The 16222-nt window shown below is 42.5% G+C and overlaps 1 protein-coding gene across 3 annotated transcripts in view; it reads left to right on the top strand.

Annotated features, from left to right (window-relative positions):
• Window positions 1-549: 549 nt before the first annotated feature.
• YTHDC2 (YTH domain containing 2) overlaps window positions 550-16222 on the top strand; it is a 56858-nt gene continuing 41185 nt past the window's right edge. For all 3 annotated transcript variants that reach the window (XM_029056347.2, XM_029056348.2, XM_029056350.2), the window contains exons 1-10: window positions 550-1293; window positions 3635-3725; window positions 6819-7015; window positions 7771-7970; window positions 8977-9143; window positions 9975-10077; window positions 12086-12242; window positions 12990-13097; window positions 13379-13542; window positions 15568-15703. In XM_029056347.2, coding sequence (XP_028912180.1) covers window positions 723-1293; window positions 3635-3725; window positions 6819-7015; window positions 7771-7970; window positions 8977-9143; window positions 9975-10077; window positions 12086-12242; window positions 12990-13097; window positions 13379-13542; window positions 15568-15703 — 1894 coding nt within the window. In that variant the 5' untranslated portion in view covers window positions 550-722. The remainder of the gene's footprint in view (window positions 1294-3634; window positions 3726-6818; window positions 7016-7770; window positions 7971-8976; window positions 9144-9974; window positions 10078-12085; window positions 12243-12989; window positions 13098-13378; window positions 13543-15567; window positions 15704-16222) is intronic.

The following is a 16222-nucleotide window of genomic DNA, read 5'->3' on the forward strand; positions in this document are numbered from 1 at the left end:
ATTTCCACAGAAGCACAAACACTAGCGGTTCCCAAAGATTTTATTTTTGATGATTCCTTATTTTGTGATTATTGCTGGGATTGTTCTTGCTACTCTTGCTTGCTGAAAAAGTTTGTGCGCAATAACCGTGTTAAGATAGTATTTTTGCAAAAAAAAAAAAAAAACCCAAACCCACACAAACCCCAAACAAACCCGTTTAAATAATGATTATGGTATCTGTTAAGCGCTGACTCTGTTCTAAGCCCTTTTTAAAAGTGTGTGTGTGTGTGTGTGGTGGGAGAGTGTTGGCAATCCACCCCAGCGTTTAGTACAGTGCTTGGCGTTTAGTACAGTGCGCTTAACAAATACTGTTATTATTAAAACAGTGCCCAGTGCTTGGCACATAGTAAGGGCTTAACAAATACCACCATGACCATCATCGTGATTATCATCAAAGGGATGCACCGTATCGTCGCCCGCCTCGCCGCCCCACCCCTTCTCGCACCTTCCAGCGCGCCAACTCCCCGGGGGGCTGTAGTTAGTGCCGAGTGTTCGCGCAGGCGTAGTAGGTGCGGCGCTGCCGCCGCGCGCGTGGTGTTTGGGAGTTGGTGGTAGCGCTGAGACGGTGGCGGTCGTTACTCGACTGTTTCTCCTGAACTTCCTCGGACCCCCGACCCTCCGAAGGCGCGGGGTCGGCGCAGCGCCGGTCGTCGCTTCCTGCTTTTCTCTCGAGAGCCGTCCAGATGTCTCGCCCGTACCATCCCTGCTCCGACGCCAACGGCCGACCCGGCCGCGGCCATAACGACCGCGTTGGTTTCCGAGGCCAAGGCGGGCCCGGCGAGCCCGCTAGCGGGTTCAGCAACGACGACGACTCCTCCGTTTCCAGCTACGACGGCAGCTCCTGCTGCGTTAGCTGCGACGGCAGCGCTCTCGACTCCGGCAGCGGTGGCGTTTCCAGCTGCGACGGCAGCCTTTTCGATTTCAGCTTAGACGGTAGCCTCGGCGGCTCCAGCTACTGCGGCAGCCCCGACGGCTACAGCTACCAGAGTAGCCTCAGCGACTTCAGCTATCACAGCAGCCCCGGCGGCTACAGCTACCCCGGCAGCCCCGTTGGTCACGGCAACCACAGCGAGTACAATGGGCACCTCGCCAACGGCACCTATGGCGGCTACCCCCTCGACAACGGCTTCGAAGACTACGACTACTACAGCTATTGCAGCCGAGCCCAGGGCCTGAAGGACATTCACGTGGACGAGGAGGTGAAGATCGCCATCAACGTGGCCCTGGAACGCTTCCTCCAGGGAGACCAGAAAGGTGAGGCCGGGAACCCATCGTATTTATCGGGTGCAGAGCACTGTACTGAACGCCTGTAATAGGGAGGACGATGGGTGTGTTTTCATTCCACCTCCATTGTAAATGGCGATAACTTTAATAATAATAATAAAATTATTATTGAATTAATAATAATAATTATGGCATTTGTTAAGCACTGACTATGTGCCGACCTCTATTCTAAGCGCTGGGGTAGATACAGGTTGTCCCACGTGGGGCTCACACTCCCAATCCCCATTTTACAGATGAGGTAACTGAGACACAGAAAAAAAGCAGCGTGGCTGAGTGGAAAGAGCCTGGGATTCGGAGTCAGAGTTCATGGGTTCGAATCCCGGCTCTGCCACTTGTCAGCTGTGTGACTGTGGGCAAGTCACTTAACTTCTTTGTGCCTCAGTTACCTCATCTGTAAAATGGGGATTAATTGTGAGCCTCACGTGGGACAACCTGATTACCCTTTATCTACCCCAACGCTTAGAACAGTGCTCTGCACATAGTAAGCGCTTAACAAATAGCAACATTATTATTATTATTATTATTATTATTATTAAATGGCTTGCCCAGGGTCACACAGCAGACAAGCGGCGGAGCCGGGATTAGAACCCACGTCTTCTGACTCCCGAGCCCGGGCTCTTGCCACTGAACCACGTTACTTCTCTAACTTTGATGCTGTTCCTTTTAAAGAAAAAAGAACGAATCGTATTAAAAGTTGAAAATATAATATCTCTTTACCCGTTATATGGATCCTGAACTTTCAAGTCTACCCTATTTCGAATATGCCCCAAGTTGCTCTTTGGAATGATTAGGATTCCAGTTGTAATAATAATAATGATGATGATATTTGTTAAGCGCTTACTATGTGCCAAGCACTGTTTTAAGCGCTGGGGGAGATACAGGGTAATCAGGTTGTCCCACAAGGGGCTCACAGTCTGCATCCCCATTTTACAGATGAGGTAACTGAGGCCCAGAGAAGTGAAGTGACTTGCCCAGGGTCACACAGCAGTACCTTTTCATCTCATTTAAAGTCCTTAGGAATCTTTCCATATTCTAAAATGGCAATTGAAAAGGAACGGTGTTCCCGAAGAAGAAAACGATCGCGGCCATTAGGCATTATATTCTGCGAATAAATGAAGGGGTCCGGGAAAGAGTCTGCTCCGGCTTCTCTCCCCTCATCCCCGCCCCCGTACTCGTCACCTTCAGGGAACGAGTTGGGACTGGATAAAGAAAGGGACCGCCAGTAAAAGCGATCTGGGGAATTCGTTAAACGTTTACCGGGTGCCGAGCACTCTACTAAGCCCTTGGCAGGGTACGGTGGAATAAGTACCCAAGGAGCCTACGATCTAGAGAGGGAGGCGGGCATTAAATAAAATACATTGCAGATCGGGGAAAGCAACGGAACAGTAGTCCTACGGTGGAGAGGGCGAGTACTCAAGTGCTTAGGAGATGAGGTCTCAAGTGCAGAAGTGAAGCGCTAAGAAGGGTGAATTCGGTTTTTTCATACAAGCCTTCTTTATGACACTAATAAAGATTTCATGATAGTGTTCACTGAGTGAAATTTAAGCCCAGTTCCCACTCCTAAAATCGGAAGTAGAATACATAAAAGCAAATAATAAAAGCTAAATGAAATGTTAGCAGTCCCCTGCTCTGCCAAACTCAGCCCAGGGTGAAATTGGGACTTGCAGCAAATAAATCGCTTGACTTCTCTTTGCTTCACTTTCCCCATTTGTACAATTGGGGGTTAAATACCTGTTCTCCCTCTCCCATCACGTGTGAGCCCCGTGTGGGGCAGGGATCCTGTCCAAACTGATTATTTTATATCTCTCTGAGCGTTTAGTACGGTGCTTGGCACAGAATAATTATGCTAAGCACTTACTATTATTTATGCCTAGGAGTGGCAGGCTACTTTTTCCTGGATGTTGGAATAGGCTAAGGGAAGAGGGTAGAGAGAGCTACAGAGATTACTAGGGAATAGAAATAGAACCATAGCAACTCTCTAGATCACCAGGCTATTAACTGTTTGTACTAGCATCCTATTTTTGTTCCCTACTAATGAGTGTTATGGATATTAATAATAATATTGGTATTTGTTAAGCACTTACTATGTGCTGAGCACTGTTCTAAGCGCCAGGGTAGATACAGGATAATCAGGTTGTCCCACGCGAGGCTCACAGTTAATCCCCATTTTACAGATGAGGTAACTGAGGCACAGAGACATTAAGTGACTTGTCACTGAGCCATGCTGCTTGAGGTGGAGTAGCCATTACATGTGGGATGGACTATATCTTTTTATTTTTCGAATATTGACTGCTGTTGTGTTTTTCTCTAGAAATGGAATTTCCTACTTCTTTTACTAGTTCGCAAAGAACGTTTGTTCACCAGCTGAGTCGATCTTTTGGATTTATCTCTAGAAGTAAAGGGTAAGCTAATGTCTCTGGCTCTCTCGTCCTTCCATTAAAAATATTAAAAAGTGTTCTTTGTTGCTTTGGTGTATTTAAGTGGGTTTCCACTGAAACTTGTACCGTACGTACACATGCCCCTTTCTGGTCATTATGGAAGTAATCTTATCTCCTGGTAACGTACCCTTGGAAATATAGGATGTTGACAGCTTGAGGAAAGTATTGTTTCTTCCTTGGCTTTTTATAATATTGTGAAAAGTATTATTATTCATATTATTGTTCCTTTGGTTTTTCATTTAAAACTAAGGTGTTCTTAAGAGGGTAAAAAGTTGCAGGGGTAATATCACATACAGGATATTTCTCAGTGCACTGAAAGCTAGTTAAGCATGAGGTTTGTCAGGAAATCTGCTTATGCCTTTTTTTCAAGTCAAGATCTTCAGAATAACTTCAAAGACTACTGCTTGCAAAGGTGTACTAAGGAGAGATGCTAAACTATGACAATGGCATGTACTAACTGTCCGATTGCTTTATTATGAAATTTCAGGACTTCACAAAGAAATTTGTTTGCAAGAGGGGTGGACATTTAACATGACTGTTTCCGGTTCGGCGGCTCTGCTGCTGCCTACTGCTGAACTTCACATTTGGAAAATTACAGGCATGGGATACCTCTAGAATTTTGAAGTGTTTGAAATGGTGACCATGTGTAGTACCAATAAAATCAAATGTGGGTTATTAGGTAGATATCTTAGAATTATTATTTGAAAGCTTCAAGTTATGACTTTCCCATTTTGAACAGTCTACTCTTGTGCTCCAACTTTCCTATTTAAGAGTTTCATGTCATGTGTACTTTATTTTACTTTTCTATCTATTTGTAGCATCATTTTCCTCACGAAGTAGCATTTGTTAAGACCTGCTATGCATGATACATTTGTGTGTACCTACAAATGTGGTGATTATTTAGAGGGAAGAATTAGATTGTGAGGTCATTTATAGTAATTATTTCCATCTCATTAGAAAAGAAAAGTAAATGGAGAACACAGACTCTTTTGTAGAATATCATTACATTAGCTACTGAAAACCTCTTTAAACTTTTTTTTAGGACTGTTTGGACTTAAAGTTGAAAATTAAAGATTTAAATATATAATTCAGGAAAAGATAAATGGGAGGTTCTGAGGCTTATGGAAGTTGGTATTACATGATTTTGTTAACCATCAGGGATGCCAGCTTCGTGGAGGCTGAAGAGGGACATCACCTCTGAGGGCACAAAACTAATGGGCTCACCCCAACAGCTTTTTTGAGGTCTGGCATAGGTTGATTTCACCTTCCCTCTCTTTATTTTCTTCACTCTCTCTCTCTCCCCCTCCCTCCCTCGCACTCCTCCATTGCCACCTTTCTTGAAGTCACCCCTTTTCTCTCCCGCCCCCCCCCCCCCATTTCTTAAATTGAAAACCCTGGTAACCACAGGAAAACTTTAGGTTAGTATTTCAGGCACTAAAATCCTGCATAGATTCAAGAAAGCGCAGACAGTTACAATGCCCTCTGAGTCCAGTTAGGTTTAACTTTGTACTGATCAGACCTAGCTTTGGTGGCTTAGGACCAACGGGCTTTCTTGAGGCTAGACAGCTTCGGTAGTGAAACCAAAGGTAGTGGTGTCTTTGATTTAGATTTGAGTGCTTTAAATAGCAAGTCCCATTGAAACTTTGAATAAACGTGAGAGTAGATGGATTGAAAGTAATAAAGGTGAGAGTAGATGATTGGTCCTCAGGAAAGCGAGTCCTTAGTTTATTTCCGGCAATATATTTGCAGGTGTCTTGGCCAGTTCTCTCCACAGTTAAATCAAGGAGAGAATTGAAGAAGTGATCCAGTTAATATACACTTAAGCTGGACTTGTCTTGCCTTAGTGACCTCCTGGGGCACCTGGGTTATGCCAAGATAGAAATTCTTCTGGGCTTCATTTCCAGGTAAAGTCAAGCATGCGTGGTCATCCCCAGTGAGTTGCTGGGGCTTGTAGTTCTAGCAGTCCACTGGAGCTGTCATGCAGTGCAGTAGTGCCCTTGCTGTGTCAAGGCCTAACCCAGCCTGAAACAGTCTATAAGGTGGGGGGGCTATGGGAAGAGGATAAACTCTTCCCAAGCCTGAGTGAATTTGACATTGTACCATCTTCATCTGCCTCCATGGGTTGGGTTGGCCCATGCAGGGAGCTCTCCTCTCTTAAGAGATTCAGAGCCAAAAGTAATGTTGTTTTGTTGGTGGCCTGACCCACTGTCTTATTATTGTAGTCTTTCGGACTACTGGTGCTCTCTGCCGTCAATCAGTTGTACTCTCCTTATACTATTGGGAAGTAGGGAATAGCCAGTGAAAGTTTTGTGAGCTAGTGAAACTTTTGGGGGGATTAGGGGAAAAAAACATTAGAGATGTAAATTTCTAATTTCTGAATCTGAGTAGAACTTAACCTCAGTTTACAGATAATAATGTTGGTATTTGTTAAGCGCTTACTATGTGCAGACCACTGTTCTAGGCGCTGGTGTAGATACAGGGTAATCAGGTTGTCCCACATGACGCTCACAGCTAATCCCCATTTTACAGATGAGGTAACTGAGGCACAGAGAAGTTAAGTGACTTGCCCACAGTCACACAGCTGACAAGTGGCAGAGCTGTGCCTCTAATGGTCCTGGGATTTTCATCCATTCTAACTTTCACTTGCCTGGGTCAACCATTTGACTAGCCTTTTTGAGCGGGATTTCAGGGGAACGAAACATTACCAGCCTAGTGTGTGGGCTGTGGAGTCATTCAGTCTGGACAATGGACCCAAAACCTCTCTACTGTAATTTGAAGGCCCAGTCAGATTGGCTTTTCTTCTTTTGTATGCTTCCCAGCATGCATTAACTAGCAATGTTTCATCATTCATGAAGTTTACTTAAGGCAAACTAATCAATTTGGGTAAGTAAGTGTCTTTTAAACTTTTAAATTGGGTTTTCTGTGAAATTGTTGCTGGTTTATTAACCCATTTTCCTAGTGATTGGAAGCATTATATTTTTAAAAAATGATTTACATAAATTAGGCATTTATAAATTAATTGATTCTAATTATTGTTTTACTAATGTTATTATTCAGAAAAGGAGCAAGTAGATTCATAACTGTGAAGAAGAAAGATGGATCAGAGTTGGTGCCTGCAGTGATGACCTGTAATTTGACCTCCAGCTCAACACTTACTATTAAGAGCCTAATTCAGAGATTTCCTGTCACCAATAGAGAACGTTCAGATCTTTTGCCAAAGTCAGAACGGGGAAATATTTTCGCAATTGAAACTGGTACGTATCTTCAGGTAGATTTTCTTGTCCATTTTATTGCATAACATGACCACTCTTATTGTGTTCTAGGCTTTAAGATTTAAAGCTTTCCAAATAAACTTTTCAAAAGTGATTAGAGGTTGTGGTAGAACTAGTTAATTGTAACTATCATCGTCATCACAGTGGTATTTATTACTTAACTGCGTGCAGAGCACTCTATTAAGCACTTGGGAGAGTGCAATACAATATAATTGGTAGACATGTTTCCTACTCAGAATGATCTTACAGTCTAGAGGGATCTAATCACAGTAGAGTTGGAGTATGTTAGTTGATATTGTGCGATTGATTTCTTTCAAGTAGAATGGAGAGCCCCCCTCAGGATCCTACCTGGAGAGTTTCCAGTACTCTACCAATGTTATTTATGAGTGGGAGAGCCAAGCAGAAGGATTTCTATTCCTAGCTTGGGCAGTGGCTAGCAAATGGAAGGCAATCTGCTACAAGTCAAAACTCACCTGTGCTGGACAGCAGCGGCATAGGAGAGAGTTGAGTTGAGGGTAGAGACTCTAGTTTACTGCGGGGAAGAAGGCAGTGGTAAGCCACTTAAATGGTTAATGGTAAGAAGGAAATGCCTTTTGATATCTATTCTGGTCAGAAAAATCTAAGTTCAATATTGTACATGTAAAAATTTTAATTTTAAAGAAGATTTATAGATCGTTGGGAAATTTTCTGGGGCAGTGTTGAGTATTAACTTATATGCTTTTCCTCTGATTTCAAAGAAAACCGAGAAATGAGTAAGACAAGTGGACGACTCAACAGCGGCATACCTCAGGTTCCAGGAAAGAGAGAACAGTCAGAATTTGATTCTTTTAGGTATTCTCTACCAGTGTTTGAGAAGCAACAAGAAATTATCCAGATGATTAGAGATAACAGAGTGACTTTGATTGTGGGAGAAACCGGGTCAGGGAAGACTACACAGGTTGGTATATTTTGTAATATATCCATTTCAGGCCATCTTACATTGGACAACTATCTGCAAGTGTGCAGAGATGATACTTGTTGTTCAGAGATAATTGTTATTTGAAGAGTTGTTAGGTAGGGACCACCAAATCTACCAGTCCACAGCTCTCCCTGTGTTCCAAGCCCTCCAAACACCGTTCCACCCCCCCCCCCCCCACCCCAAGCAGGCCTTCCCCAAATAATTCGCAACACCCTAAGTCACATCAACCCACCGTTCCCCTCTAGCTCTTACATATTTATATATGCCTGTCCCCAGCATTTGTGTGCATACGTGTGTTCATTTGTGCATTTAACTCTTAATTCTGATTCCACTATGTAAATAATTATATGTTTTTCTCTTCCATTAGCGTGTAAGCTCTGTGAGAACGTGGAGCATGCCTTTTGCTTCTGTTGTATTTTCCCAAACACTTAGTACAATGCATTACACCCAGCAGGCACTCAGTAAATACCATTTCATTTACTAATACTAATTGATCAATCAGTAGTATTTATTGAGCATTGTGTGCCGAGCAGTATACTAAGTGGTTGGGAGATTCATTTAATCAGTCGTATTTATTGAGCACTTACTGTGTGCAAAGCGCTGTACTAAGCGCTTGGGAGAATACAGTATAACAACAGACAGACACTTTCCTGCCCACAAGGAGCTCACAGTCTAGAGGGGGAGACAGACATTGATATAAAAAAATAGATAAATTACAAATGTATACATGTGTGCTGTGAGGATGGGAGAGAGGATGAATGAAGGAGCAAGTAAGAGCGGCGCAGAAGGGAGTGGGACAAAAGGAGAGGAGGGCTTAAGGAGAGTTGATAAAGGTTCTTTGAGAAATACTGTCAAATAAACTAAGTGAAATCGAAAATAATTTTGTTATATTTTCCAGTGAACATTTAAATGGCCAACTCTACTAGCTCACAATGCCCTGGTGTTTAAGGAAGTTGCAGTTCTTCATAACTGATCTTTCTTTCAGATTCCCCAGTTTCTTTTAGATGATTCTTACACACAAAAAGTACCCTGTCGCATATTCTGTACCCAGCCAAGACGTTTGACGGCTATTGCTGTTGCTGAAAGAGTTGCTGCAGAGAGACGAGAAAAGATTGGTCAGACAGTTGGCTATCAGATCCGATTAGAAAGCAGGTAAAAGAGATTTTCGTAAATGCAGTTTGAACCATCTTGGGGGGAAAATATTTTATGATACATATTTGAAAGGACTGCCACTTAAGTTATTGGCTTGCTCAAACTAAGCCACATTAGGATATAGCTCAGAAAAGCCTTAATTACACTCAATCAATCAGTGGTATTTATTGAGTGCGTACTATATGCAGAGTATTAAGTGCTTGGGAAAGTGCAATACAATAGAGTCAGCAGCTGCGTTCCCCAACCAGAATGAGCTTATGGTCTAGAGGACTTTTAAGTTTAGGAATCAGAAGAGAAGGGAGATAGGCGAAAAGCTGACACTTCCAGATTTAAGAAATTCAGAAGTGAGAATGGAGAGCTATGAGAATGGAGAGTTATGTATTATTAAGGTACATTTAGGAGGAAGTCTTTTGACAGGTTACATTTTTAGATAATCACCTCCTTCCCACAACCAATCTGATGATTTAGGTGAGTGGTTGAATTTTTTTAGGTTTTCGATGCCTTCAACTGTGAGGATCAGATGAGACTACAATAGAGGGGGAGGAAAAGTGGTTTCTCCCTAGCCAAGAAATAGGTACTTGAAAAATGACTTTTGCGTGTTTAGTTTCTTTGAAGAAGAGTATTTAAAGAAAGAAGTTATTAGCTGTGGCAAGTTCTGTGATGTTGGCAGGCATTTAAAATTCACCACATATCTCTGCTAATTGATATAAGCAGAGAAATTTTGGTTTATGCCAGTGATAGTAAATCATATTTAGTTAGGTCATAGTTTAATTATGTTTATATTTCTTATGGAATTGTAATGATGCATGTAATTTTCTATCTGTTTCGTAGGGTTTCTCCAAAGACACTTCTAACGTTTTGTACTAACGGGGTGTTACTTCGCACATTGATGTCAGGAGATACCACATTATCAACTGTGACTCATATTATTGTGGTAAGAATATTTTCCATATTTCTTATGAATAATTAGTACAAGATCCTCAATTTTGTAACGCCTTATAGGGAAGAGATTACAAATGGCAGTCAATTGCCACCTCCTATGACCTGGCTATCGTAGCCACTAATTTCATTTTAAAAATGAATTTGCTTGCTTTTTAGGCTTATAAAGTTTTAAAAATATTAATTTATTAGATGGAAGAGCTGGCACACATCCATGTCAGGTGGTTGGAAACTTGGGGTGGCAAATTGACTAAAAGTAATTTTGTTTTATTTTTATGGTACTTGTTCAGCACTTGCTATGTGCCCAGGTACTGCACTAAGCGGTGAGGTAGATACAACATAATCAAGTTGGGCACAGTCCCTCTCCCCCATGGGGCTTACCGTCTGCATCAGATTGAATGCTCATTTTACAGATGAGGAAGATGAGGCCCCAAGAAGTGAAGTAACTTGTGCAAGGCGACACAAAAGACAAGTCACAGAGCTGGGATTAGAACCCAGGACCTCTGACTCCCAAGCCCATGCTCTTTCCACTAGACCACACTGCTTCTCTGTTCCCTGAAGCTGTGGGAGCGAATGAGTTCTCCAAGGGAATGGATGTAGACAAAAAGAACCCTGAATGGAGCCTTGAGGGGCTCCCATAGTCAGTGGGCCAAAGAGCCTGAGAATGATCAGCCAGAGAGATAGGAAGAGAACTAGAAGAGGATAGTGTCAGTGAAGCCAAGGTTGGATGATATTTCCAGAAGAGTGTGTTCTACAGTGCCAAAGGCAGCTGAGAGTTCGAGGAGGATCAGGATGGAGCAGTGACCATTGGATTTGGCAAGAAAAAAAGTCCCTGGTGACCTTAGAGAGGGAAGTTTCCATAGAGTGAAAGGGGTGGAAACCAGATTGGAGGGGATGAAGGGGAGAATGGAAGGAGAGGAGAGGAAGTGGAGGCAGTGGGTGTAGAGAACTTGGTTAAGGGATTTGCCAAGGAATGGTTGGAGGGAGCCATGGGGACAAGGGAGGGTTTTTTTTTTTAAGGCTAGGGGAGAAATGGGCATGTTTGAAAGCAGTGAGGAAGAAGTCATTTAACGGTTGAAGATGGCAGTCAGAGAGGGAAGAAGGGAGAGGGCAAGTGTTTTGATTAAGTAAGAAGGGATGGGCTTGGAGGCACAGGTGGAGGGAGTAGATTTTGAGGGGAAGCAGGAGGTCTTCTCGTGATACTTCTGGGAATATTGGGAAAAATCAAAAAGGCAGGAGGAGGGAGAGTCTGGAGAGGAGGAGGGGAGATTTTAGGGAGATCATGCCTGATGGCTTCAGTTTTCTCAATAAATCATGTATCCAGGTTTTTAGGGGCAAGAAATATGGGGGGATTTGGTGTAGGAGGCTTGAACAGCTGGCCAGGGCAGTGGGTAAGGGAATCAATAAGGATAGATAACCTAATCATGCCAGGTAAGTAGACTCAATTCTCTTGTAACATGGAGGTTTCATGTTTAGGAAGACTCATACAATATTCATTCATTGTATTTATTAAGTGTTTACTGTGTGCAGAGCACTGTACTAAGCACTTAGGAAAGTACAGTGCAGCAATAAAGTGACAGTCCCTGCCCACAATGAGCTCACAGTTTTCACATACCTTTACTACTGCTGCATATATACCCACAAAACTTTCTTCCAACATTAAGATCACAGTCTCACCAGGAAGAGGTACATTGTCAGATTTTCTAAGAGTTTTCTAGCCAAAATACGTAGTGAAGATGTTAGGAAGAACTGGGCGTGCACAAATTCATTGTTAGCTTTTAGAGGAAAAAATGTTGGGGATCCTTTGAAGCCGGACTCACTTAGGTTTGGTAAACTTCCAAAAAGACTTGTTCTGCAACCACTTAAAGCTATTTTGAATGGTACCGAAGAACTTAAATACTTTGTAGATCAAAATCAGCTCCTGGAATTGTCTTCTAAAGAAAGTACATAGCCATATATATAGAATGTTTGCAATGGTCCGTTTTCCCTTGTGCTTGATACAGGATGAAGTACATGAAAGGGATCGATTTAGTGATTTTTTGCTGATAAAGTTGAAAGAAGTACTGCTGAAGCGTACCAATTTGAAATTAATCCTTTCCAGTGCTGCATTGGATGTGAACCTCTTTATAAAATATTTTGGAAGTTGCCCAGTGTTACACAGTAAGTTAATAGCTCAAATTTTTCAAAGATTCAGTTGGCTTTTTAATGGTATTTTATAGGGAAAAGTTAACATATTGTGCTTCAGAAAACATTCCAAATATAGTTAAGACTACGAGTTTTATTCGTGAGAAATACAATAAGGAGATTATTATAAATCTCAAGTGGGAATTGAGATTTGTTTGGAATTGATTCCCTTATTCTCGCTTGGGGATGTTCTTTTCCTCTCCTTTCCCGAACACTGTCCTTGCTCCTGTCTCTGTCTATATATGCTCTTATATTCATCAGTTGGTCTTGTGACCCCCTCTGTCCCTTTACTTCAATCTTTGTACTTTCTTCTTTTGTCTCATACCAACTATTTCTCCATGAAGACACCGAGTGGCCCTGTACTACCTTTGCTTTGATTGATTTTTTTTCCATTGGTTCCAGGGTCCTTCAGTTTTCTAGGCTGCTATCCAGTTTCCCTAACCTTCAGTGTCCTCTCCACCCATTCTGCCGTGCCCCCTTTGTTCATCTTCCATCTCTCTTCAAAGTGGCACTCAGCTGTGAAAGGAGGCACAGGTTGCCCAAGTTCCACCTGGCAAGCTTCAGCACCTGTTCACTGAAACTGTGTTGGGGTTCCAGAACACTTTTTGGATGTGCTACCATTCTCTGTATATTAACTTTCCTTGGTCTGTTTAATCATCAATAACTTAGTTTGCAAGGGATGAGAGGCCTTATTGATGAATGGTGCTTTTTTTGGTTATGTAGTACCTGGAAAACCATTTGAAGTGAAAGAGTTCTTTCTTGAAGACATCCTGATTAGCACAGGATATAAAAACAAAGGCATGCTAAACTACAATAAAGAAAAACAACGAGGTGAGTCCTTTTGAAAGAAAGATAAATAAAATCAATTCTTTTTATACTGTTGAAAATATATGTGGTGTTATTCAATGTAAAATTAAAAACATTCAATTTTAAAAGTATAATGTTGTACCAAAAGGTATGTTTGTGCATTTGAGGAGCAGTGCGGTGTAGTGGACAGAGCACCCTTGGGAGTCAGAGGCTTAGGTTTCTAATCCCTGTTCCACCAGTCTGCTGTGTGATCTTGGACAAGTCACTTAATTTCTCTGTGCCTTATTTATTATCTCATGATTTAGAAGAGAAACAGCAAGCGATGCTTTCAGAATGGCTCTCAGCTAAGGTGACTACTAATCCTGAATCTCCGAGAAAGAGATGCACTTCAGATGTGACTGAGGATTGTGAGCATTTCAATGATGAAGAGGTTGATGATTATGATAATGGAGTCATATTTAGCAAAGTGGTAAGGCTTTTTTTTTTTTATAACTGCTGACATCATTCCAGGCAGCAACTGCTGTTACTTGCCACAGATCATTCTTCCTTGTGTTCCAAACTCTCCCCTGGGTATGGTCCCCAAATTTGTTGATGCCCCCTAAATAGATGATCGAGACTAAGCCTTCGAAGCTTGTTGGGGAAAATATCTTAGGTTGGAATCAAAACATCTTGTCCAAGCCTAGTTAAATTGCATCCACTGCTTCACTTTGGACTATCTTTAGAAGGCAATCACATTGATGCCAACTTCATTTTGGGTGTGGGGGTGGATTTGGGAACAAGAGGAAGATGTAAGGGGAGAGGAGAGAGTGAAAAAGAGAGAGGGAGGAAGGGGAAACAACAAGAACAAAAGGAGGAGCTCCTCCTTCTCCTCATCCTCCCTTCCCCGTACCACCACTGCCCTCCTGGCTCCTCGGGGCAGCGGAGCCAGGAGTGAGCAGCTCCCCTTGCCTGTGTGTCTGCTTGACTTGCTCCTGCCCTCTCTGTCCACGTGAAAACAGACACCCCATGGAACCACACAAGGTTGGCTGCCAGCGAGGCCGGGGATAACTACCAAAGAAAGAACCCACCTCCATGGCAGTGGATCCTAGTTTGAGTGGCAGCACCTGTTCAGTCCCATGGAACAAGCACCAGTGCCACAGTAACTGCAGCACACCAGCCCCCATCCTGCCCTCAGGGAACCCCACAGCCCAGCCCCTAGAGCAGTTGGGGGTGAGGCAGGTGGGTGGCTGTTCCCCTCGGGGGTCCCAGAGCCAGGTTGGGGGGTGATGTCTGGAGCCTTCTAGACTGTAAGCTTGTTGTGGGCAGGGAATGTTTCTGTTTATTGTTGTATCGTACTCTCCCAAGCACTTAGTACAATGCTCTGCACACAGTAAGCGCTCAATAAATACAATTGAATGAATGAATGCCCCCGGTGCCTTCTGAGGTTCAGAAACGCAGCTGTGATGTCTTCACAATCTTTTTTTTGCTAGCAGGTTCCAAAGGGGGTAGGGGGGGGTGGCAAGCTAGCTACAGCTGTTCACCCTGCTCAAAAAGCTGGAGGGATGACGCTAATGGCGTCACACCCCTGGCAACCACCATGGAGAGGGTTCCTACCATGTGGCTCGATTTGCCCAGAACTGTACCTTCTGGATTTCTTCCTAGTATCTCATGATCTAGGAGGTTGCAAATGGGTGACTTTATTTTTGTTAATTTCATTACAGAAATGATATTAAACTGTTCCATATATGGTGTTACACTTAGCCTTTTTTTAAAGATGGGCACAGCAGTGGCCATTTTACTCATTCTAAGGCACTTTTGTCCTCCGCGTTCTCCAAAATAATGCTGCGTGCTCTCCAAAAAACCTGAAATACCCTTGGCTGCATGTCAGCAGGTCCTGCTAATTGGAATACTTCCAGTTTTCTTAGGGACCTTAAATATCTCATCTTCCAACTTCCTATCATGAATAGGCTCACTCTGATTAATTGGCCACACTTACTCTCCTCCACTGCTGATGTGTCCATTTCTAAATTGAGTGTCTTATATGGCATCCCATTTTATCAGGCTTTTGAACTGCAATTTTTTGACAGGGTAAGTGCTCCTTCAGGGCTTCTTTGGTTAGTGCAGTAAACATTCCCTGTTCTTAATGCAAGCTTTGGTAAGCTAAAGGTTTAAGCTCCTTTATTGCCAGGATCGTGCTTTATTTTTCCATTTTAGCCTCCCCCATCTGTGTTTATCTCTCCACCCCCTGCCCTCCCCCCGGCAGTGTAATGCTCTGCACCCAGTAGCCACTCAATAATTATTGTTAGTTTTGCTTGCCTGACTGAACAAAAGAGAGTGTAAAACATTTATTGAAGTAAAAAAAAAAACCTAAAGTTGTAGGCACTGTGCCTGTCTGTTTACTATTCAGTTTTGTTCAGACATTCAGAAAACTTTGACTGTAGTGTTCTGGTATAGCTGAGCTGTAATTTCAGTTAATGTCAATATTCAATGGTTCATTTTAATATTTCTTCATTAGGTTGAAAAAGATTCCGCTTGCCTTGAACCATGGTTAATAAAGGAAATGGATGATTGCCTTTCTGACATATGGCTGAATAAAGACAGGGGTGCTTTTGATCGTGTATTTCACCTTATTTTAACTGAAAATGTTAGCGGTGAGTTTTATTTTTATACATTTTGCCTTTTAGAGGAAGTTATCTGGAAGTTTGTCAATTAAGCTGTTTGTAATCATCACTTTCAAAATTTTTGAGTGTCTACTAGACGTATTGCTCTTTATAAAAGGTTTCAGAAGCAACATCATCTTAAACCATCTAAAGAATGTCTTAAACCTGTTAAGTAATAACAAGCAAAGTGATATACATCAGAAATCAAGATGGTGATAGCCCAGTAATTTACTTTTAAAGTTACTGATTCTATGTGATTAGTGTTGATATTTTTCACTAAGCAGTATTTCTCAACCCGAAGGCCAGGAAGTTTTGCCACACAGAGAGCAAATTCTGAAAGGTGGCAGAAACTAGAATCATAGAGCGTTGCTCATCAACATTGTTTCCCCATGCAATCGTCACCCCTTTCCTTAACTGTTTAACCCTTTCTGTCCCTCTGTTTTAACCACCTCTTCCCCCTTAGTTACCTTCACTTTTATTGCTTTGTTTACTGCTCACCCCTTTCCATTT

Source organism: Ornithorhynchus anatinus, chromosome X5 (genome assembly GCF_004115215.2).
Source record: "Ornithorhynchus anatinus isolate Pmale09 chromosome X5, mOrnAna1.pri.v4, whole genome shotgun sequence".
Classification (NCBI taxonomy): Eukaryota; Metazoa; Chordata; class Mammalia; order Monotremata; family Ornithorhynchidae; genus Ornithorhynchus; species Ornithorhynchus anatinus.